Source organism: Scheffersomyces xylosifermentans (assembly GCF_036884685.1).
Source record: "Scheffersomyces xylosifermentans strain CBS 12540 chromosome Unknown RJT20scaffold_1, whole genome shotgun sequence".
NCBI lineage: Eukaryota > Fungi > Ascomycota > Pichiomycetes > Serinales > Debaryomycetaceae > Scheffersomyces > Scheffersomyces xylosifermentans.
Window position 1 is genome coordinate 1,159,958 of NW_027042939.1, and position 21,555 is coordinate 1,181,512.

Consider the following 21,555-nt stretch of genomic DNA (forward strand, 5'->3'; position numbering starts at 1 on the left):
CTCGCCAACGCCCAATTCCGAGCTCATTTTCTCTCACAAAACCGACACACAAAAAGTGAAAAATCGTGGGAAAATCTGTTGGCGGTAAATGAAAGTAACACTGTTGATATAGTTTAGTTGTTCAGATTGTTCTCTACTGATACTACACGTTACTTACCACAGACATGTTTCGTTTAGGTGCAGCTCAGGTTGCCCGTGCCCAGGGTGCTAGGTATGTAGAATATGAAGAAAAGTCGAAGGAATGGAGTGAATCGAAGAAGTAAAGCGACGACGACGAATGGTGATATAAGAGGACGAATAGAACCCTAATTGAAATGCAATTGAATACGTAAAACGGATAAAGAAGACCAATTCGGCCCAATTGAAAAATCCGAAGTGAATCTGATATGTTTTTGTAGTCATCTGGATGATCAATTTCCTAGTTAAATATCATATATCAAAATAGGCAGTTTACAAGTTTTTGCTGAATTCTTGAATACTAATGGCGGCTATGTCTTCAACACTCGAGTTGCAGAAAATTCTAATGAAGACAGACAAGAGTTCCCGTATCCGAAAGAAAAGCCAAGATGAAGAAACCTGACTAAGTTCAATCAGAGTTCAACCAGAATCAATCAGAATTCAATAGATTTTACCAAAGTTAATAACCACTTCCATTAGCATGTTACACACCTAGTATTTGATTCCAAAACAAATAACTGTCGTCGATGTGGTCTCAATTGTTCAAATAACTCTTTCCTCATTAAATTCATTGCTTGGAAATATACTAACTGTCTTATAGAAACTATGCTACTTTGCGTGAAATTGAGATGCGTCTTAAGTCCATTAAGAACATCGAGAAGATCACCAACACCATGAAGATTGTTGCCTCTACTCGTTTGAACAAGGCTCAACGTGCTATGGCTGCTTCCCGTGTCTTCAATGAGTCCGATGCTGAGTTCTACGCCAACGCCGAGCCAGAAACCCCAGAAGCCGACAAGACTTTGTTGATCGTTGTTTCTTCTGACAAGGGTTTGTGTGGTTCCATCCACTCCCAAGTCGCCAAGGCCGCTAGAAGAAGAAGTGAGGAATTGAAGGGTGCTGTTGACATTGTCACTATTGGTGACAAGGTTAAGCAACAATTGTTGAGAACTCACGGTGACAAGGTCAAGTTAGCTTTCAACGGTGTCGGTAAGGAAGCTCCAAACTTCTACGAAGTCTCCCTCATTGCTGATGAAATCAACAAGTTGGGCAAATACGAAAACACCGAAGTCTTGTACAACAAGTTCGTCTCTGGTGTTGCTTTCGAACCAACTACTTTTGGTCTTGTAGGAGCCGAGGCTATCGAGAAGGCCCCAGGTTTAAGCAAGTATGAATTGGAATCCGAGGACACCTCTGAGGTCTTTGCTGAGTTCTCCTTGGCCAACTCCATCTTGACTGCCCAAGCTGAGGGTTACGCTTCTGAAATTTCTGCAAGAAGAAACGCTATGGATAACGCTTCTAAGAATGCTGGTGATATGATTAACTCTTACTCCATCTTGTACAACAGAACCAGACAAGCCGTCATCACCAACGAATTGGTGGATATCATTACTGGTGCTTCATCCTTGGATTAAGCGATCAAAGCATAGTGTCGAACACGCATCTATCATCCTCCTGTTCTATTGCCTATTTAATTTATTCCCGGCCCACTAGAAGGATCGCCGCTATTTATCTTTTGGGATAGTAGAATTAGAAAATGAACTACAGAAATATACATTACGATCTAAATTTTTATTCCAATCCAATTGGGTGACTTTGTCTCTCGCCCTATGAGACTCGATTTTGTATACGATACTCTGTCATCTCTTATGCCAATCCCTACATTGTTCCCATAGGGTCTTCCAATCTTTCTTTACATTTATATTACTGAACCAGGAATTACCTGCTATTAATACACTTGTCTTGTTGAGCTTTCTTCAATCCACTTTTACTGCCCGATAAATCTTGTTTATGAAAACTAGACCAGTCAAGAGACCAACCGCACCACAACTGACACCAATTAATGTGCACGCAAGAGCCATGTATCCAAAATAGAGCAAGCTACTGACGAAGTCGTGGACACTTAAGTAGAACACAAAGTAGTAAATCGAATATCCGAAAATGAACCAACTAATGCTTGACCCTATACGGAAACTAAGCCAGTGCCAATGGGAATTATGGTACACCGCAAGAGAAATGTACACGGCAATTATAGTTGACTCCACAATGATGACTATAAGTATCACAGTTGTAAGGAATAGAAACGAATACATGTAGTAGAATGTAGTCTTTTCCAACCACACGGAATTGAAGATAAATAAGAGTTCCACATAGACAATTCCGAAGGGTATGAGTCCAAACACTATTATACTAATAAATGGATTCAACAACCAAGGGCCCTTCTCGGCAATTAAAGACTTTGGAGCGAAGTCTGCAAACAGATCTTTTGTTGGGGACAACAAAGAAGAGTTGAATAGGGTACTCTTCCGATCAAACTTTCTGCGATTTCCATAGTAACCACCAATAAAACCTAAGGGACATTCGATAATAAAAAAGAGAAGCAAGATCACAATTATTGTTCCAAAAGGAAGAGCTGTTGATGATTCCTTTGCCCAAACAAAGAAATTAAGGAACAAGATAACCAAAAATGCCAAACAGGGAAGGAATCCACTAAATAGGAATGACAACCTGACTGTCTTGCCGATTGAGTATTCTTGATTAAGGTAGTCATTGTTAAATATTTTGTGGACAATGATTCCGATGTATGAGGAGATGCAGCCAGAAGCTATGAAGCAGAAAAGGGAGAACGAGAAGAACGCTCCCTGATGTGCATTGAAAAACGTACTGGCAGAACGAGATCTGCTGAAACTGAATTTGCTGTTGATAACAAAAATAAAAATCACACCAACTACTGCAATTAAAGTTTGGATTCCACTCGCCACCAAAGTAGTTAAAAGAGCAGTGAATTTAGGTTTCTGTGATACTTCAGATATCAAGCCCTTCCAACTTCTCTCAACCTCGTGGCTAGGAAGCACCAGGGACGACAGAATATCTTTCCTTAAAAGTCTCAAGAGCACAATTGCTACGATCAAAGACCCCAAAAATAATAACACTAAGGAATTCACAAAGGAGATCCAGTGGATATGATGGTTAGAGTCGTTTGTTTCGTTCTCATAATATAAATCCCAACGTGAATCATACTCAATTGAGTTATCCTCACGCCAGTAGACGGAATAAGTATAAGGAATAATACTCTTCTGCGGCGCAAGTTTTCCATCAGATTTATACTCAACTGGAATTGCAAAATTCTGAAAGTTCTTTGACAGTCCAGGACATTGTTCGTTACTCACAGATTTAGGATACACTTCGAACCCTACAATGCTGTGCTTGTTTGGGCCTTCGGTGTGGTATCGTATGACAATCATAACATGGTTATATATGTACGAGATGTCGTCCTTGACGAAGCCTAGTGGAAAGCCAGCAGCATAGTACTTGTAATTGTTGTTAGACACGAAAGTAGTTGCACCAGGGAGGCCATCCAAGGACCAATGCACGACATATCCATTTTTAATGAGCAGGTCCGCTCTCTTTAAATTGTTCTCTCTCGCTATAAGGTCGCAGAGTCTCATACAAGGCATGTCAACGCCAAAATACAACTCATAATTACTCTGCCATATACGATCTCCTCTAAGAATTTCTCCTAGAGATAAATGCACAGGTTTTGCTGTATCACCTGGAGGACATACAAATGGAAGTTTGTAGTATTCATAAGGTAATTGTGTTTTGTCAGATTCTATTTTGTTGACGAGAAGCTCTACTCTATCTCCATCTCCGTAGTAATTTGGCTCAAACCCGAGATCTAAAGCCAAACATAGACCGGAGAGGACTGTTATAATTGTGTATAATCGGGATATCATGGTCTTATGTTGTGAATATGTTTCTGATACAAGCGAACGGGTATTAGTTTGTAGTTGCTAGATATACAATGCGATGGGGGCTATGAGATGATTTCGTTGAAATGATGCCGAAAGATGCTGAGCGAATGGACAGATGAGAAAATGTTTGACCGACGGAGACTGAAATACAAGGTCTGTTTTATGAGCAAGGAATAGTAGCGATGGGAAGAGTACAAAGGGATGATCTTGTTCGAAAAAAGGGATTACAGCGGATCACAGTTTATACGGTGATATGATGGACGATGTTAACCCTGATGATAATTGTAAAATTCTACAACGACACGAAAGATTCCAAACTGCAGCGAGTTGGTCTGTGGATACCTTTAGTCAGGAGAACTCGACTTTGCACTGCCGCCGATACAAATATTACAAGATCAACACGTATAAAAGTACCAACGCTGTTGAGAGCAATAAGAAAGAAGCACCAGAAATATTTTACTCCAGTTAAAAAAACAATGCACCAAATGCTCACCACTGAGAGTATTAAAGATCAACACTTTTTCACCATATAAGCATTTCCACACTGCCGTGTTGAGGGGGAAACCAACCATTAGTCGCATACAAAATAGAGACAGTATATACAGAGAGGTGATAATATTCCAGATACGGATGCCATGCATAGATTGCGAGATAGACATACGTAGGTGCCGCGAGTGAATTAGCCTTCCACGAAACGACATGAATCCGTGGCTTTGCATGTACTTGATTTTGGCGAACGATTGTAGGAGAGAGACTGAGTTTGAAACCTTAAACAAACCTGATACGGTGGAGGAATTCAGGAATTTTCGTTATTGAATCAGAATAGAGTTTTGCCATGCAAACAAACTTTTCATGGGAAAACCTTTGAAGTCATGGCTTGTTTACGCGAGGCTCCTTTGTTTGTATTTGTGTTTTGAGACTGCCAAAGGGTGTTTTAGGGCTCCACTAAACAATGCGGCCCCATTAGATGGGTCAACTTAGGTCTTTTAGGGAGAGTCTTACAAAGAGAAGAGAAGATTTAGGTGGACGCCAGCCGTCGAGCTACAACAAACCTTTTGGACAAAGATCAACATAAGCTCCCAATAATTAGAGTCCACAATAGAGGAAGATCTCGTTACTGTCGAAACTACTGGGTTTAGCCGAGCACTTCGTTCGTTATAAGAACGTTGACCAACGTTTTTTCATTCGACGTGTCGTGAAATTACCAACGATCCTTCACATTATGTTCATTGTTTTATATTCTCAAACGTGTTGGTACTCCGCTTGATTTAGACTGTGGATCACTTTTTGTCGTAAAAACGAACGATTCCGGTACAACTTTAATTTCATGGTTTCTCCGTGCTCTTCAAAAGGGCGGGGGAGGGTCCTATTACGGGTCCAAATACTCAGGCTTAGTGCTACATGAACATAGAAAGTATCTCTTCAATGGGTTCACGGCGTCTACTGCATGTCAGGTCTCTTTGTTTCCAACGCTCCTCTTGTGCTAAGTGAAATTGGCTGCGAATTGGGTCTTAGAACGTGGACAGAGTCAAGAGAAGTCCATGACGGGGCTCTTGGCTGTGTTGTGAATTTTATGATTATGCATCATGTGATCATGGTGTGGTGCAAACTTTAAAAGAATCACATTTGCATCATTAGGTAAAGGTTTTATTCAACTAACTCCCTATGCCGCTTGCCCAACGACAAGCTCGGATTACACGAAAAATCCAGATTACATAATTGCTCGTCGTGTTAATTAGGACTGCTCCATTGGGTATCTTGTCACACTTTCTCTAAAGTCCATCCAGTTATCTGCCGTCCAAGAGCTGTATTTTAAAGGACTATGGGTAATAACTCAAAATTTACCACACTCAACTTAACCCTAAGTGCATGGCTTTAGAAAATATCATCTCTTATTCCCATCTGTCCTACCCCTTTTTATTAGGGATAATGGAGTCCCACACCTTTACACTATTTGCATTCGTCGGTGTGTTTTGGCCTCGGCGAGTGCATAATAGCCATCAGTTCGTCGTAATCCGCATGCATGAGCGACTCCAACGGTCTGCCAACGTTGATTTTAGACATTAATTAAAACCTGTTTAATTTCTCTGAATGAACCATAGGAGATATTCACACTATGTACGATGCCCATGATCACTTGTAATTCTTTGTCTTTGATCTAAAAGCTGCTAACTTCATCCAGATAATGCAATATTAGGAGTGCCATCCCGCTGTATGTATATGCAAGCTACGTAATGTGGTGCTACTGTGTACAGGGTATACATAAATTATTTTGTTTCCGGGTCAATCTCCATTGTTTTAAACGAATATTAAAATGTCAAGCAGAAATAGGCACATTTACAATATCTTAGGCACTTGGCCCGGGCTGCGAAATAAACTATCAATATCAGGTGGAAAGATCCCAGGGGATCCAACGCTGTACATGTATTAATTATACTATTTATCTTTGAGTGACTCCATGGCTTCACGAATCAAGTATGTGCCCTTAGGGTCTAGGTTAAGTGCAATAGTGAATTCTCTGATAGCACGGAACTTGTCATTTTGGATGTTGTAAAGCTGTCCCAATAAAAAGTGTACTGATGCTTCGTCTGGAGCCAAATCCTTGAGCGACTCGAAGTATTTCAATGCCTGCGGATACTGTTGCATGGAGAATAGCAATTGTGCCTTTTTGAAAATTGGCAATGGGTTCGTTGGCTGCAACTTGTTCGCGAGCTCATATTGCCGCAATGCTAAGTTCTTTTTGTTCAACTTTTCGAGAACCATTCCAACACAACAGATTAGAATAATGTTGATAGGATTTATGGAAACTGCCTTCCTGAAATGGTAGTCGGCCTTTTGGTAGTCACCTAAGTTTATGTACACCATACCAATACCATAAAATGCATTATAATGACGGGAATCGATGAGCAAACTAATACGGAAATTCTCAAGTGCCATTTCGTAATTGTCATTACCATAATACTCATGCCCCTTCAATGTATAGGCATATGTAAACTTCTCATCCAACTTTATCGCTCTGTTGAAACATTTGATTGCTTCATCTGGCTCTCGAGTCAATGAGAACAAGTTACCTATAGTACACCATGTTATAGGTGACTCCGCATCAAGATCATGTAATTCGTTTGCCAAATATGTCAATTCTACCTTGCGGTGCAAGTGCCACAATAGCGTTGAAAAGTACTCCATGTCTTCTAATCTGGTACGATCCAACTTACGCAACTTAATGAAAAAGTACTCTGATTGTTTATAATTTACAATTTCGTAATGCAACCTTCCCAATTTGCTCAACACCCAAGGTGTCTCTTTTTCCCTTTCCGGCAAAGATTCAAGAAGTCGTATAGCCTTATAGCAATCGTATTTGCTCATACTCTTGAAACTCTTTGCAAATATCACGTACAACCTGAATAAGTATCTGTCAGCCTTTTCTATTTCTTTCCCTGCCAATATTGATAATGCTTTGTTAGGTTGTGTTCCTGCACTGCTGGAGCTTCCAGACCCATTGTCTGAACCGTTGATCGGAATAATTGAGTTAGAAGTATTTCTTTTCATGCCAGGTCTGGTACCTACAGATTTGATTGCTGGGTTATCTTTTCCAGAAGATCCCAGGGGAACATTAGTGATGCCCGTGCCTGTAGCAGTTCCTGTAGGTTGTGAGATTAATCGAGAAGTGATCCGAGAATATGTACTTTCTCTTCTTGGCTTCTTGTCACTAGCAGAAGATCCAGTATCCAAGGGGAAACTAGGCTTTGTAAACTCAAAGTGACTACTACTTGAGCCATGGCTCGTATTGATATTGGATTTGCGAAGGGGAGCATCAGGGATTACTGGTAATTTGAGCCTTGGAGTCGACATGGCACCTCCAAAAGAATCATCCTGATGTATAACGGGTGTATCTGAACTTGTCTTCATACTTGAGTTACTGGCAGAGCTGGCAAAGGGATTGGAGATATCATTTATCTCGTTAAACGTAACGTTTGCGTCGTCCATAACTCCATTTCCTCTGGTTCCAATGCTCTGTTGAAGCGACTGATTTGTGCGGAATATAGACTTAACTCTGACATTCGCTCCAAGTTTGCATAAATCCTGGAAGGCTGCAAAGTCGTAGGGATTAAACTTCAATGCTTGTGCGTAATTCAATGAGCTATTCTTCGTATCGTTCATTCCCCGGTACAAATCACCTAAAAGGTGATAAACCAGAGATGCATCTGGATGGATACTTCTTCGGAATTCGTACTGATGCTTCTGTTGAGGTGTGGTGAAGAAAAAAGGATTAATTGGTGTTTGAGCATTGTCGTTCCCAGTTGGAGGTTCTTCCAAAGCTGCTTCATTATACAAGTAGTTTAGCTTAAGTAAGTGATATATGCCTTCTTTGTATTTTTGAAGCGCCAAGCAGCATTTTCCAAGGATAAACATACAACCTAAATGCTCATGTGTATCTGAAGTTGTTATAAGACGGCTGTAACAAGATTTAAATTTATTCTGACGGAAAAGGGTCAAACAATAGAGGTACTGTGAGTCAAGTCCAGTAGGGTCCATTGCGAGAAGACGTTCACAGGCAAACTCAGCATTGGTATAATTGAAGGAATCAAGCGAATGGATGATAAGCGACCGGAGATGCTGCTGAATGTAGGCGCCATCTGGCGGCAACCCTGCGTCTATATCTGGTTGCATGATGGAGGATGTTGCGATCTCTTTGTTGGTGGTAAGTTATTATTGGAAGACCGATACGATATAGATGTAATGTTAATGGTTGTGAATTCGTGTTCCGTTTGTTTACGATAGTCAATAAGTATAATATACTATATTCTTGTCTTAAAAGTTGCTGTTACTTTCACGTCTTATTTCTTTCTCTATCTGTGTCGCTATCAACACCTTAACCAACTTTCTTGTCCCCTCTTCTACTGGTATCTGTTGCATTCATGGTGATATCCTGTGCAGATTCCACTGTTCCATGTTTCCAGTGAAGTAAACATTGATATGGGGGATGCAGGACTGAGGTCCACAAAAGCGTGTGAACTGAAGACATGTCTGGTGGTGTATATTGGGCTGATTGGGCTGTATATTAGGCTGTATAGTATCTTTGACAGGTTAGTTACAGGTGAGTATTTTGCAGCTAAGAGGAAGTTAGGAAGTTATATATGTATATGTATGTGTATATGCAAATATATATATACATCTTTTCTTGAATAATGGTATTGGTCATATAAAGGAAAAATGAATTCTTCTTCTTTTTTATTTTTGGTTAAGTAACGAGTATGCTACTAAAAATAATATTTGTGTAAGTGATTTTTGTGATGATGAAAGATATGTACTTGTCTTATATTTGAGAAGACCTAATGAGCTTTTGTGATAGTATACTAGTACAGCCAAGTCTTCACAAAGTCTTGTTGGCACCTTCTAACATAATATACGACTGTTGTGCCTTATTTCATATTGTTGTCAGCTACTAAATCATCATACACCTTCTCCATTGGTTATAAAAGTACATTAAAGGTTATTTAAAACACTAGAAATTCGCTAAAAATACATAACTAGAAATTAGGGTGCGAATAGGCTTCATTATTGTTGTATTTCAGAGACTCGAATAGTTGGCAATACGTTAAACAAATTGTATACGCTTATTGAAAATTAGCAAATCTAAAACCGCCCTCGGCTTTCCACAAAGGACCAGATCCAATCTTGCCAGTTGATTCTTCATGAATACTATGCAGTTTGTCTGAAGTAAGAGATATCACAACTTACTTTTTCGACTTGATCACGAAACTGTGGTTACCTGAGGCATCACTCGTATAAGCTAACATCTTCTCCGCTTGCGATCTCTTGCGGGCAGCCATGATACGCCCGTTACTGTACACTGACTTGGGGGTGGTTTCAGTTGTCAGTGCAGTCCCTGGTTGATTATTTTCGTTGAAATAGCTCTGTTCAAAGCGCAGAACAGATGGTGGTGTTGCAGATGGAGACGATCCAACATTACTCTTTGGTGACAATAAGCCGGAGGCAAGCAAGTATGGGGAAGCAAAGCCACTTTGTCCTGATGTAGAAGATATTTGAGGTGTAGAGGGCGTTCTTTGGAACTTGTTGTGACCATTGTTCAAGTTTGTGTCCACAGACAATTTTGGTGGATTACCCGAAGAAACGGTGGTCTCATCGACAGAGGAAGTATCTGTAGTTGTGTTAATGAAATCATGATGGTGCGACTCGTGTAAGAACTGATTGTAGTCCTCATCAATGCCATCTCTCAAATATCCTTGGGCTCTTAATTCTTCATCTTTCAACTTTGTTTCCTCTCTAGCCTTAGCTAGTAACTCTTGAGCTTTGCTCAAGCTAACAGTTGGAGTAGAGCAAGAAGAGACGACAGGAACGGTGTCATCTATATCAATAGTAGCTGTCATCAATGCCTTTATCCATCCACGCATCTCTTCTTGAGAGTCCACGGCAAAGTAGTGGGTCTTAGGCTGTGTAAAGGTCAATCCCTTTCTGAAACCAGGTGCGGGAGGTACTAACTTGAAACAGTAACTACCATTGAACGTAGAAGAAGCGTACAAGGCATTATACTTATCCGTCCTATCATTGATATCATCTGATTCGGTGCTAATAGGTATAACCTTGTGAGCCGTGATGTCTATTAATCCCTTCTCCTTCTTATCTCTCAACGATGCGAAGTACGAAAGTCTTGTTCCGTGGAGAGTAAAGTAACGAGACCTCCATGCTACAGTATTCGAAGAACGTTTCGACATCCAACCACTAAAGCTTGCCGACTTTATAGCTTCGTCAGGAGTAACATCTCTGATACCTTCTTGGAATGCAGACGTCTTCGCCTTTCTCGAAGATGTCAAACTCTTAAAGTTCTGTGTTGATGTTGTCTTCAAGTTCTTTAGTCTCCCTACAGCAGAAGCATCCGACACTGAACGCTTGTCATCTTTATTCACACTTGAAGTGCTGTCGTTGTTTCTGTACGAAATCAGCTTCAGTTTATGAGGAGAAAGCGTGGCGTCATCGATGTCAATAGTGCTGCTTGGTGAATCTGTGCTCAATTTATTTCTTACTGGAGTCAGGCTTCCATTCTCACGTTTGACTTGTGCGGGAGAGATAAGCAGCTTGGTATCTTCTTTGAATAAATTGTTGCTTTGAAGCTTACCAGTTGCTCCATTGGCCTTGGAAGACTTCTCTTCTCCTCCACCGAGGAATGAAAACAATGAGGAATGACGTTTGTGGGCTGATACAACTGAAGAATTACGGCGATGAAGGTTAGGTACCACTGAAGTTTGAGAGTCAGTTTTCTTGTGGCTTGATAGGGATTGCTCGTATACTGAAGAAGAAGGTCTTGATACGTTAGTCCTTGTAAGGTAGAGACCATTATCTTCACCTCCAAAACTGTAAGAGCCGGATTCTCCTTTACCATTGAGTTTTGGAGAAGTAAGGTTATCCATAGATTGTGAACGGCGGCGCAGGTGTCCCTTGTAAAATCCATTATCCTTGACCGTAGATGATAATGGAGCCGATGGCATAAGCTGAGTTGGCTTGGAATTGGCCCTTTCTTCATCTGAGTTGTTGTGTGGTAAGTCACGAGTAGCGTTAAAAGATTCATTTTCTGGAGAGTGGAACTGTTCTTCAACTGGACTGCTGTTGTCTGGTGTTCTTGTAGATTGTGGGGCGACTGTGTTTGGGTTAATAGTACTTGGGTTGACAAGCGACCTGATTTTGTTGAAGCCATTGGCCTTGGGGTCAGAAGTGGTGTAACCGCCGTTTGAGGCTCCATTTGCGGCATTAGGTAACAGTTTTCCTTGATCGAGGTTGTTTGTCTTGCCACAAATTTCTTTCAATTTCACAATCTCCTTGTGGATCTCAAATCTTGTGCCAAAGGAGTCTATGTCGAGCTCCTTTAAATGGCTCAAATCCAATTCAAAAAGGATAGGTCCTGTGATCTTGTGATGAGCAAACTTTTCTGCTACATCTTGCTCGAAGCCCAAATTATGGCTAAAGTATAATGATACCTGCTGTGGAGTCCACGACTCGGCGTCACGAGGATTCAAAACCTCTACTGGTGCCAGCTTAGATTTATTTGAGTGGACATCACTATCCGAGACAGCAGCCGCACCGGGACGAGGTTCAGAATGGAGTTCTTTAAGGGCCTTGTCAATCTCCGACATAGTGGATGCCGTTGTGTTGGTGGAAGCCCCAGCGCTGGAGTTTGAGTTGGCATTTTCACTACTGGAAGCGTCATGGGAGGCAAAATTCAGTTTGGATCCATTAAGTGTCTTAAGAGCTAACATTGAATTGTTTGACTCGTTGCTGAAGGTTGAGTTATCGCTGTTGTCATTTTTCTTGGTCAGCTTGAACGTCAGCTTACCATTCAATTTTTGGATATTCTCTGAAAGTTGTGTTACTTCTGCCGAAGGAGCTGAGCGAGTTTCTTTGAGGTTGCTCGATGTAGTAGGTATGTTATTATGGATACTTGTTGTTCCATTGGGGGCTGGAGATTGCTCTCGACTATCCTTGCCCTCCTTGCTGTTTACGCTAGTTGAACTGGTCATTCTCCTACTACGAGAACGCATTAGTGGCTTCTCTTGCTTCTTTAAAAGTTGTGTAAATGTTTTAGGGTATAATCCTACGTCTCCCGTCAAAAGGTTCTTACCCATATACCAGCCGTCGTTGTATTCTGAGTCGTCGGCAAGCACTTCTACCTTGTCGCCGACTTTGAGCGAGAGCTCATCTCCAAGACGAGCGTTGAACTGTTTGATACAGATGTACACTGAGTTCGCCATTGTTGTATATGTGAGATTTTGGTATGATAGGATGGAAGTAATTATGGTGGTGTTGTTGGATTATGAGGATCACTATTCAGCGCCAGAGACAAAGCAGTGGTCCAACTGATGTATACGATAAGGACCGGTGGGGCGATGTGGGTCAAATATCTAGGATATAGCGGTTCTTTGTAGTATTAATATCCGTGAGTTCGCTATCACTTGGCTGTGCCCAAATAGTAGTATGACCAGCAGTCCGCGGTTCGTACGACTTGATGGATATTAATATTAAATTACTAAAGGACAGGCTCGCAGACAGATCAGTGCGAATAAGGTGAGGCTGAAGTGACTGTGGGGTTGGTTCCGAACCTGGTTGGTGGTTCGTGATATTAGGTTTTGATGGATGATAACACGAACTGATACGTATCGCTAAGAAGATGAAAGTATACAAAACCCTAAATGTAAGCTGTCTAGCAGTTCTAGTGTAAAAGATTCGGTGTCTAATTATTTGTTGTTGTTATGAGGAAAAAAAAAACTGAGAAAAAGGCCAGAGCCAAAAAGAAACGGACCCCTAGACATTTGCGACATGCGACATTGCACTAGGTATGGGCTGGAAGCACAGCACTTATCTAGACGAAATTGGTAGAGAGGAGGAGGGAGAGTGCGGCAGAAGGTGCAGGCTGCAAGCGAGTGATGTCAGAAAAGGGAAGTGAGAGTAGTAGAAACAGGAAGCGGAAATGCCCCAGCCCAGAACTGGAAAGACTAAATCTTAATGAAGTCTAAAACCAGTTATGTCGTGGTCGCCCTCCTACAGCCAACCAAGGGCAGGCTACGGTGGCTTGGGCTAAAATGGTTAGTTACCAACGACAGTGACGGTGCGAGCCATGGGCAAATCGATGCCGTGAAAATCAACGTTTTACACGACATACTCTGCAATTGGTTACAACCGTCGTAGAGTGACCAGAGAGGCGCATACAACAAGGGCTACTGTCAAGATGACAATAGTTAGGGCTCCCTGGCTCAGTACTCCAGAATTCAAGAATTACGACATCTGTTGAAATGGAAGCACAACAGCACCCTTCCAGAAAATTTAGTACATTTTCCCTGCACTCATCCCCCTGTGTTCCCCTAGAGCCAAGGAGTAATCCAGCACTATGGCGATCGGCACCAGAAATGAGGTGGTCTTGTGCTCCCAGTACCTAAGTTTAAGTAAAATATCACACCGAAATTTTGAAAATCGGCAATCAGTGCATCAACTACGACATTTCTGCAGTAGTGCAGAAGCAAGTACCGTCTATTACCATGTGCGATCGCAGATAACACAAGGTAAATTACAAGGAGACATCATGGATTGCAACAAACCAGGCTAGATATTGATGCTAGATGCGATGTGGCCAAAGACTTACAAAAAAAAGATATGTTGTTACCAACTGTGATATTAACTTCTAAACGAAACTGGGCATGCTGTGGTGAAACAGGGCTAAGAATTGCCTATTCAGATCCGATTCAGACCAGGGTTACTACATAAATGCTCATATGAAAACAATGTATCTAGATATAGACTATATTTTTGGAGCTCTGAAATTACTCCCTACACCCTGCCACTGGCCCACTGGTTACAGTAGAAAGTGTTCGTAACTTGTTCACTGGAGCCTGAAATGACCTCAAAAATAATATATCTTAGGCTCCACTTGACAGGATTTTGTCAATGCACCTCAAATTAGAAAAAGTCACAGTCTTGCGTAAGTTGTCAAGCCAAAACTTATTATGGATAGGACCCTGGGTGACAACTGTCACCCACTTTTTTTATTAATATTTTTCAGTCACGTGTAGATGAGCACCCAATTTTTTGTCCCGTGTTTTCTATCACGTGCAGAAGTTTTACCTTATCACGATAAAACTTGTCACCCGTTGCACGTCTCATTTCTAGTATGCCGTCTCAGGCCTTATATGTCTATCGATTGTATTTCAAGAAGTCATAAACTTAACCGCCATGAACAACTACACCGGTATCTTTCATTTCTATTGACACTTAACTCCTTGTGGTGCAAACATTCTCAGCGGGCTCCATTCAAGCATTTGGGTTCTCCAGCTTCCGTGGATTTTCCCCCGGTCACATTGCAAACTAAGCGTAATATAACAGTGTGAACCTGATCTCATAGTGAACTACGACCAAAGCGTGCGTCTGCTAGCATAGCACACCACCAGTAGTTAAACCAACAGTGTTACAGAAAGGCGAGGTTTTCAAGGGGTTTTCGATACTGTCATCATCTAAACAAGCAAGTGTCGGCGATAATTTTGGGATATTGTTGAAACCCATCGCTATCGTCTTCCCCACACAGCTGTAAGGATAGAGTTAATTTCTTGAGAAATGCCCCCACCGCTGTCCCCAAATTTATCTGGGGAGCAGACTCCAGAAGAAATTGCGATTGTTTCAGGCAATCCAAATGAAGAAGCTGGTTCAAATACAGAAACCATATCCAGAAACGCTGAGGCTGCGAATAATGCTTCAACAAGTTCTTCTTCCAACACTACCACAGCCAGACCTTTGCTCCATCCGCCGCTTGCCGGTCACACTTACAGGTATCTAAACTATATTTCTACATTAGGAGGTAGTACAAATGAAGGAAATAACACCATAGCTGAGTCACCACCCGGTAGAAATCAAGGAACCATGTTAAACTCTATTAATGTGTTTTCAGATTATATCTACAGGGCCACTAGAGATCTCGAACCAACAAATAGCACCACCGAGAATACCAATAATAATGCTTCAGCTACGTCTAATTTATCTGATCGGAGCAGCTCGGGTAGTAGTACTGTGGTGTCTCCAGAAGCAACATTCAGAACTCGTATAATGAGTCATTTAAATGATGTAAATAGGTTACAATCAAATTACAACCGTCTCATGGAAGATGTCAGCTCCCGTATCACTTCAAATAGTAATGATATGGACGGTTATAGAGACAGTTACAATGCAGCCAATGTAACCAACTTTGAAGATAATATGGAATTGCTAGATCCACTACTCCAAACAGAGCTAGAGTACTTGCATATTCGCCATATCCATAGAGAAATTACAGAAGATCAATACAGGCGTCAGGAAGCTGCTATTCGTGAAAGAGAACGCCTGAGACGACTCTCTCGTGCAGAAATGTTAACACAAGCTCAACGAGAACTGACTTCCAGGACACGCACAGATGAAAGTACAATATTCACGCCTTCAGATACAACTATTGGCCAAGCTCGTATGGTGTCACTTAACCGTGAAGTCAGGGAAATACGCTCTCGTTTTGACAGAGGGGACATTACTGCAGCAGAATTCCTGACGGGAATGGACACCATAAGGCAAGTTTACCTTGGAACAAACCTAGATGCAAATGCCGCTGATAGCATGGTCGCTATCGGAGAGCGGAGAAATTATATCAATTCAGGTAACTCGGAGTCGTCAAGAGTACATGCTAATAACTTACCAAATTTGGCAGTAAACAACATTCCTGAACAACTCCGGAACTTGGATAACAATAGTAATTCCAACCCCACGAGCAACGCTAACTCTAATACAATTAGCAGCTTATTTAGCAATGCTGTATCCTCTCCGACCGCTAACATTAATGACAATTATCGGCTCATTGAAGAGCCCACTGTTTCAGATGGTCTTCTAGATGAAACGGACATGGCTTATTCGGGCGAGGATGATGATGATGATGCCGACGATGATGACGAAGAGTTCATGGATGACGGATATGATGAAAATGACGAAGAAGACAATGATGATGTTAATGAAGACGATTATCTTCTTGGATTCCCTATAAGAGCTCGAAATAGAACACATATGTATCAGCGACAACCTCCCGGGGTAGGCGATGAAGGTTCAAGTGATGAAGATGATGAAGACAGTCTCCGCTCTGACATTCAATCAAACGAGCGGCTTCTCCTTTCTTCTGCACGCCAAAATTATACAAATATGAATACCCTTGTACTGGCACGTGGTAGACCAATTGACTTATATCTCAACCTTGATAATGACGAGACTACGATAGATTCTGGGATTCCCCTCCGGAGGCAAAATGCAATCAGAATAAGGCCAAGATCATCGCAAGAAGAATCGGAAACCAACCTACAAGGTTCCACTACGGAAGCTAACAAAAAGAGAAAAACGAGCGATCGTATTAAGGAGCTCTTAAATCACGAAGCTAGAGTCCTTCAACGTGATATCAGTAAAATTCTACGCGGAATTAAGGCCATGAAGAACTTTCATGGCGAGTCTCCTCTTTTCACGAGGTCTGCAGAAGATAATAATCGCAATTTCAGTAACTTGTTCTTCCTGAAATTGAGTGCATACCCTTCAGAGGATGTCTTTCCAAATTTGGAGATTTTTATGGATAAATATTTACTCAAAAGAAGACACAATTGGTTGTGGTTGGAATCAAACGGTTCTGCAAACACGGTTACAACGAAGGGAATTAAGAGGAAGTCAAGGCGCAACTCTTGTGCTACTTCATCTCGTAGTTCTCCCTCCAGTCCAATTTCCACGACAAACAAACACAAGAGACAAAAGGTTAAAGCGGTTGAAGATGAAGAAGCAGCTAGATATTCCAAAGGCAAACTGACGAGTGGTACCAAATATGAACACAATATCAGAATTTCTCGTGCAGAAAAAGAGAGCATTATGAATGTTCAGTTTTGCTCCACATTTCAATCCGGTTCTTGCTTCAAACTCTCCGCTTCAGGAGGTCGTGATGAGGACTGTGATCTCGTTTTCAGCAACGTCGACTACGAGAATAAAAAAGTATTTGGTCTTTTTAATATCCATCATGCTGGGGGTGGTCCTTTGATATATTTGTTGCGGTTAGAGCGCTTTGCACATTATTTGTGTGGCTTTAATGTCCACTCGAACTACTTACCTAAAAATCCTAATTTGCTACGCAAGTTAAACCTTTTGGACAGATTAGATAAAGATGAGCGTGTTAAGACTTTCACGAACAAAAGCGTGCTTACCCTGTCAAGTATGAACGTTCCTTTCGAGGGTAATATTATTGACTTTAAGATCAATGATTTGCGCTTCTTATCCAACCCTAAGCCAGCTGATAATATGGTTTTCCGTAATTCACTGGCTCTGAAACTCAAGTCGACGAGAATCAGATTGCAACTTCTGGAGTGGATGAGGTTACAACCTTTTGTGCAATTTAAGGAATCATATTTTTTGGCCTTTTTGTCAGAGTTGAACAAGAACTTGCTTCGCTTTCTGAGATCCAAGGTACCTAGAATGCAAAAATCGGAAGCACTTCATATGACTAAAGAATTCAGATCGAACATCTATGAGCTTACGAAAGATTTTCCTTGGGATGAGGATGCAGCTATTCCAGTTCTCGAAGAGCAGAGGGCTGCTAGGCAATTTGGTGCCAGAAATTATAGGGATTTCTTTTTAGAAGACTGGGAGAGAACGTTGGCACATCGTTTAAGTGAACAACTCACTAGAGATGACCTGGCGTCATTGGTCAACATACAGTTAAATTATATCCTCTTCACCATGAAAATTGATATATCTGCGTATTTGGACAACTTCATCAAATTTTATTTTGAGAACTCCATAATGGAGCAAAATGTTAAGGAGGCATATCAAAAAGTAATTGATCAAATACTGGAGGATGAAAAATATCAAAATCTTACGGAGAGTCAGAGCACCACTTTAATCTGCTCTCTAAACCGGAAAACGGGGGAGCTCGAGATTCATAACACACTTCCCTATTTGCAGTATAAAGATGTTCTTTCCAAGCGGTCGCTAAGTGTGGTAAGCGTTCACTCTACTAGACATAGCATGAATGATATAATTAGAACGCAATTGATCAGGGATGACAGAGAGTTATTCTCTACGGAACCAGAAAGTGTTCCAAACAATTTGAATGCTTTCATTGGAAGAAGAGAGTCCTTCAGAAATCCATACGATGAGTTTGTAGAGACTAAATTATATGGAAGGTTCAAAAAGGACCTCTGGGAGTACGGAATTGGTGGTGGAAATCCAAGTTATAGCGTTGTCTGAAAAGGTTAATAATATATTTAAAAAGGATATATGGGATAAAATACGAAAATAACTTTCAATTCAAAATCATTTGACATTACGGTATTACTCAACGTAATACTACATAGCTCAACTTCATTCTCATATCATTAGCTAATAGGATAATATTACATTTTTATTTGACTATTTGACTGTATCTTATCCAACTATATACATATTCAGCATAGACCACCACAATGGGCAAATATTTCCTTTTCAATACTACTTCACCATAAGCCCCAACCTCCTCTTCCTTCCCTTCTATCCTTTTTCTTCTTGTTGAAGAAGTCCTTTTTACACTCCCTATAAGCATCGAAGAAATCCTGGCATATGAGACGGTCGTTAGGATTTCGCAATAAGCAATTCATGGAGGCCTGTCTACTTTCCTCACATGGATCGTAATATTTCAGAGGCTCTTTCAAGCTCCATTTGTATTTATGCCTATGGTTTTCTGGGTTGTCTGGGTAGAACTTGAAGTTCTCTACACCGCCCTTTGTGAAATCAACTTGTGATTTATCCTTCTCCACATAGTCTGTCTCGATAGGTTGTATGGTTGCCTCAACGGGCTTGGGCTCCACTTCTTTAGGGCTTTTGTTGTCCCCGTCAGCAGACATTTTTCAATTAGTCGTACCCTGTGCGAGAACGTATATTAATATAGATAAGCTTGAGGGATGTACTAGATAAAGACTGAAGACTAAAACACTAGAATGTAAAAGCTGTCTTCTCACTATGGTTCATGCGATTCATACTCCACCTCGGAATTGGTTAACGATTTATTGTGAGGTCATGTGAGGAATTCCCTCGTTAATGCTTTTAGCTGTGGTTACTCAGACACTCCACTGAGCTCTATTATTGACAGACAACAAGATTTTTATTATAATAATTTTACGTAGAACTGCTATATTTGTTATACTATTAGTACTTATTACTTTTTTCAAATAGATGACACATTTTATACAAATACCACAAATCTGTTTATATGAAATCATCAATGTGACCTACAAACACTATATAGTGAAGGCTGCAATCCTCCATTTCCGTAATCTGCAGGCCTCGCAGATTTTGCAGATTGTATACTATCGCGATGACTCCATGAAATATTTTGGATCCTATTAGTATGGAGAAATGTAACTATAATAAGAAGTGGTTGTATTATTGAGTTTATGTCCAAGATATTGGTTGGATCTCTTGGGGAAAATTGGTTTGGGATATTAAATTAGACGCTATGTCTGAGGGAGAGTCGAATACACCGATAAAGTATCTCTCAGAAGATACTCAAACGCTCTGCCAAAGATGCAAAATTGAAAAGGCAATTTTGATTTCCAGAAAGGAACACTTTTGTCACAACTGTTTTATAAGGTTCATTCGTGGTAAGCAACGTAAGCAGATGCTTGATGATAGATACAAGGTCAGATACGGACCTGCCGCTGAAAAATTCGGAACTCAAAAGGTATTGTTAGCATTATCGGGAGGTGTATCCTCATTAGTTCTTTTGGACGTGATGTCTTCATTGCTCCAGGAACAGTACAAGAGTCACAAAGGAAAGCAGGGATTTGAACTTGTGATATTGAATGTTGACGAGTTTGACTTGGAAGCTCTAGACCGCCACGTAAACGACATTTTGCCACAATTGGTAAGCAGGTATGCTCCAATCGAAGTCGATTACAAAGTTCTCTCTTTGGAGTCATATATAATTGACCAAAACATGTTACAAAAAGTTCTCCTCAGTAAGGACTTCACTGCATTGCAAAGCTCGATAGAGTTAGATAAGGAATATACCGTAACTGATATCTTGAAGTTGTGTCCAAATAAGTCCTCAGTTGAAGATTTACTCACTATCATGTATGATGAGTTGATTTTAAGAACAGCTTATTTAGAGGGATGTGAGACTATAATATATGGTCATAGCATGACCAGAATAGCAAACGAAATCATTGCATTAACAGTAAAGGGAAGGGGTTCCAATATCTATCAAGCTATCTCAGATCACACAGTGCATTTCCGTGGAAAGGAGTTCAGCATACTATTTCCTTTACGAGATGTCTTGTATGCGGAGGTAGTGGCTTACGCTAATTTGGAAGATTTAAAGGAGTTTGAAGTCAAGTCGACCGTTGTGAAGTCTAAAATTACTAAAAACTTGACGATTAGGGACTTGACAACCAATTACTTTAGCCAGTTGGACGCTACGGGTTATGCATCTACTGCCTCCACGGTGGTAAAGACAGGTGAAAAGCTTGGTGCTCCCCAAGTTTCCCATGAAATGGGAAGCTGTCAGATTTGCGGAGTTTACATCTACCAGGACGCTAAAGAATGGTTACGGAGGATTACCGTTAACGATGCCGCACCTGTAGAGACAGAAGAAGAAAAGGAGTATGTTGAACTCTACAAAGAGACGTTTGGGAATCCAGAAGAGGCAGATGTCACCAATAGCAAGCCAGTGAACATTTGCTACGGGTGTATCGTCACATTGGGAGGAGTGAAGCAAGACACGGGTTTTGTGTGGCCTGTGAAGAACAAAGAGGAGGATGGTGAGAGGCCTCTTAGTAATATATATTCCTTCAACAAACAGGACATTCTTGACGAATATATATTAACAGATGATGAGGATGAGGAAGGTGAGGTCGTCGATGGGCAACACATATAGAATTATACACTAGACAGAAGTACTCATAAACTTCTTACAAACGATAGCATACGTACCATACATACCACACAAACCACGAAAAAGTATACATAAAATATATAGTCTACTATATATACTAACAATCAACTAAATAATGAATTTACAAAAAATTGTAACCCAACTACCATCAACCCA

At 40.9% G+C, this 21,555-nt stretch overlaps 7 protein-coding genes across 7 annotated transcripts; 3 read left to right on the forward strand and 4 right to left on the reverse strand. All coding sequences in view use genetic code 12, as the record gives it.

The window, feature by feature from the left end:
* The first annotated feature begins 48 nt into the window (after positions 1–48).
* On the forward strand, positions 49–1,763 carry ATP3 (F1F0 ATP synthase subunit gamma). Its single transcript, XM_064915703.1, has 2 exons — positions 49–211; positions 779–1,763. Exons 1-2 carry the CDS (start codon positions 165–167, stop codon positions 1,590–1,592), a joined length of 861 nt encoding a protein of 286 aa, XP_064776968.1. The 5' UTR covers positions 49–164; the 3' UTR covers positions 1,593–1,763.
* Positions 1,672–4,055, reverse strand: RJT20DRAFT_10449 (uncharacterized protein). The gene has a single exon (XM_064915704.1). It carries the CDS (start codon positions 3,912–3,914, stop codon positions 1,935–1,937), a length of 1,980 nt encoding a protein of 659 aa, XP_064776969.1. The 5' UTR covers positions 3,915–4,055; the 3' UTR covers positions 1,672–1,934.
* Positions 4,056–6,183: 2,128 nt separating this feature from the next.
* Positions 6,184–8,716, reverse strand: CDC27 (anaphase promoting complex subunit). The gene has a single exon (XM_064915705.1). The coding sequence runs from the start codon at positions 8,601–8,603 to the stop codon at positions 6,369–6,371; it is 2,235 nt and encodes a 744-aa protein (XP_064776970.1). The 5' UTR covers positions 8,604–8,716; the 3' UTR covers positions 6,184–6,368.
* A 954-nt stretch (positions 8,717–9,670) lies between these two features.
* Positions 9,671–12,697, reverse strand: BOI2 (Boi2p; the record flags this gene model as incomplete). Its single annotated transcript, XM_064920200.1, has 1 exon — positions 9,671–12,697. One exon carries the CDS (start codon positions 12,695–12,697, stop codon positions 9,671–9,673), a length of 3,027 nt encoding a protein of 1,008 aa, XP_064776971.1.
* A 2,239-nt stretch (positions 12,698–14,936) lies between these two features.
* RJT20DRAFT_10470 (uncharacterized protein) lies at positions 14,937–18,868 on the forward strand. Its single transcript, XM_064915706.1, has one exon. The coding sequence runs from the start codon at positions 15,048–15,050 to the stop codon at positions 18,717–18,719; it is 3,672 nt and encodes a 1,223-aa protein (XP_064776972.1). The 5' UTR covers positions 14,937–15,047; the 3' UTR covers positions 18,720–18,868.
* Position 18,869: 1 nt separating this feature from the next.
* Positions 18,870–19,676, reverse strand: RJT20DRAFT_10471 (uncharacterized protein). The gene has a single exon (XM_064915707.1). It carries the CDS (start codon positions 19,349–19,351, stop codon positions 18,965–18,967), a length of 387 nt encoding a protein of 128 aa, XP_064776973.1. The 5' UTR covers positions 19,352–19,676; the 3' UTR covers positions 18,870–18,964.
* A 10-nt stretch (positions 19,677–19,686) lies between these two features.
* On the forward strand, positions 19,687–21,553 carry NCS2 (Ncs2p). Its single transcript, XM_064916114.1, has one exon. The coding sequence runs from the start codon at positions 19,963–19,965 to the stop codon at positions 21,379–21,381; it is 1,419 nt and encodes a 472-aa protein (XP_064776974.1). The 5' UTR covers positions 19,687–19,962; the 3' UTR covers positions 21,382–21,553.
* The last annotated feature ends 2 nt before the right edge of the window (positions 21,554–21,555 follow it).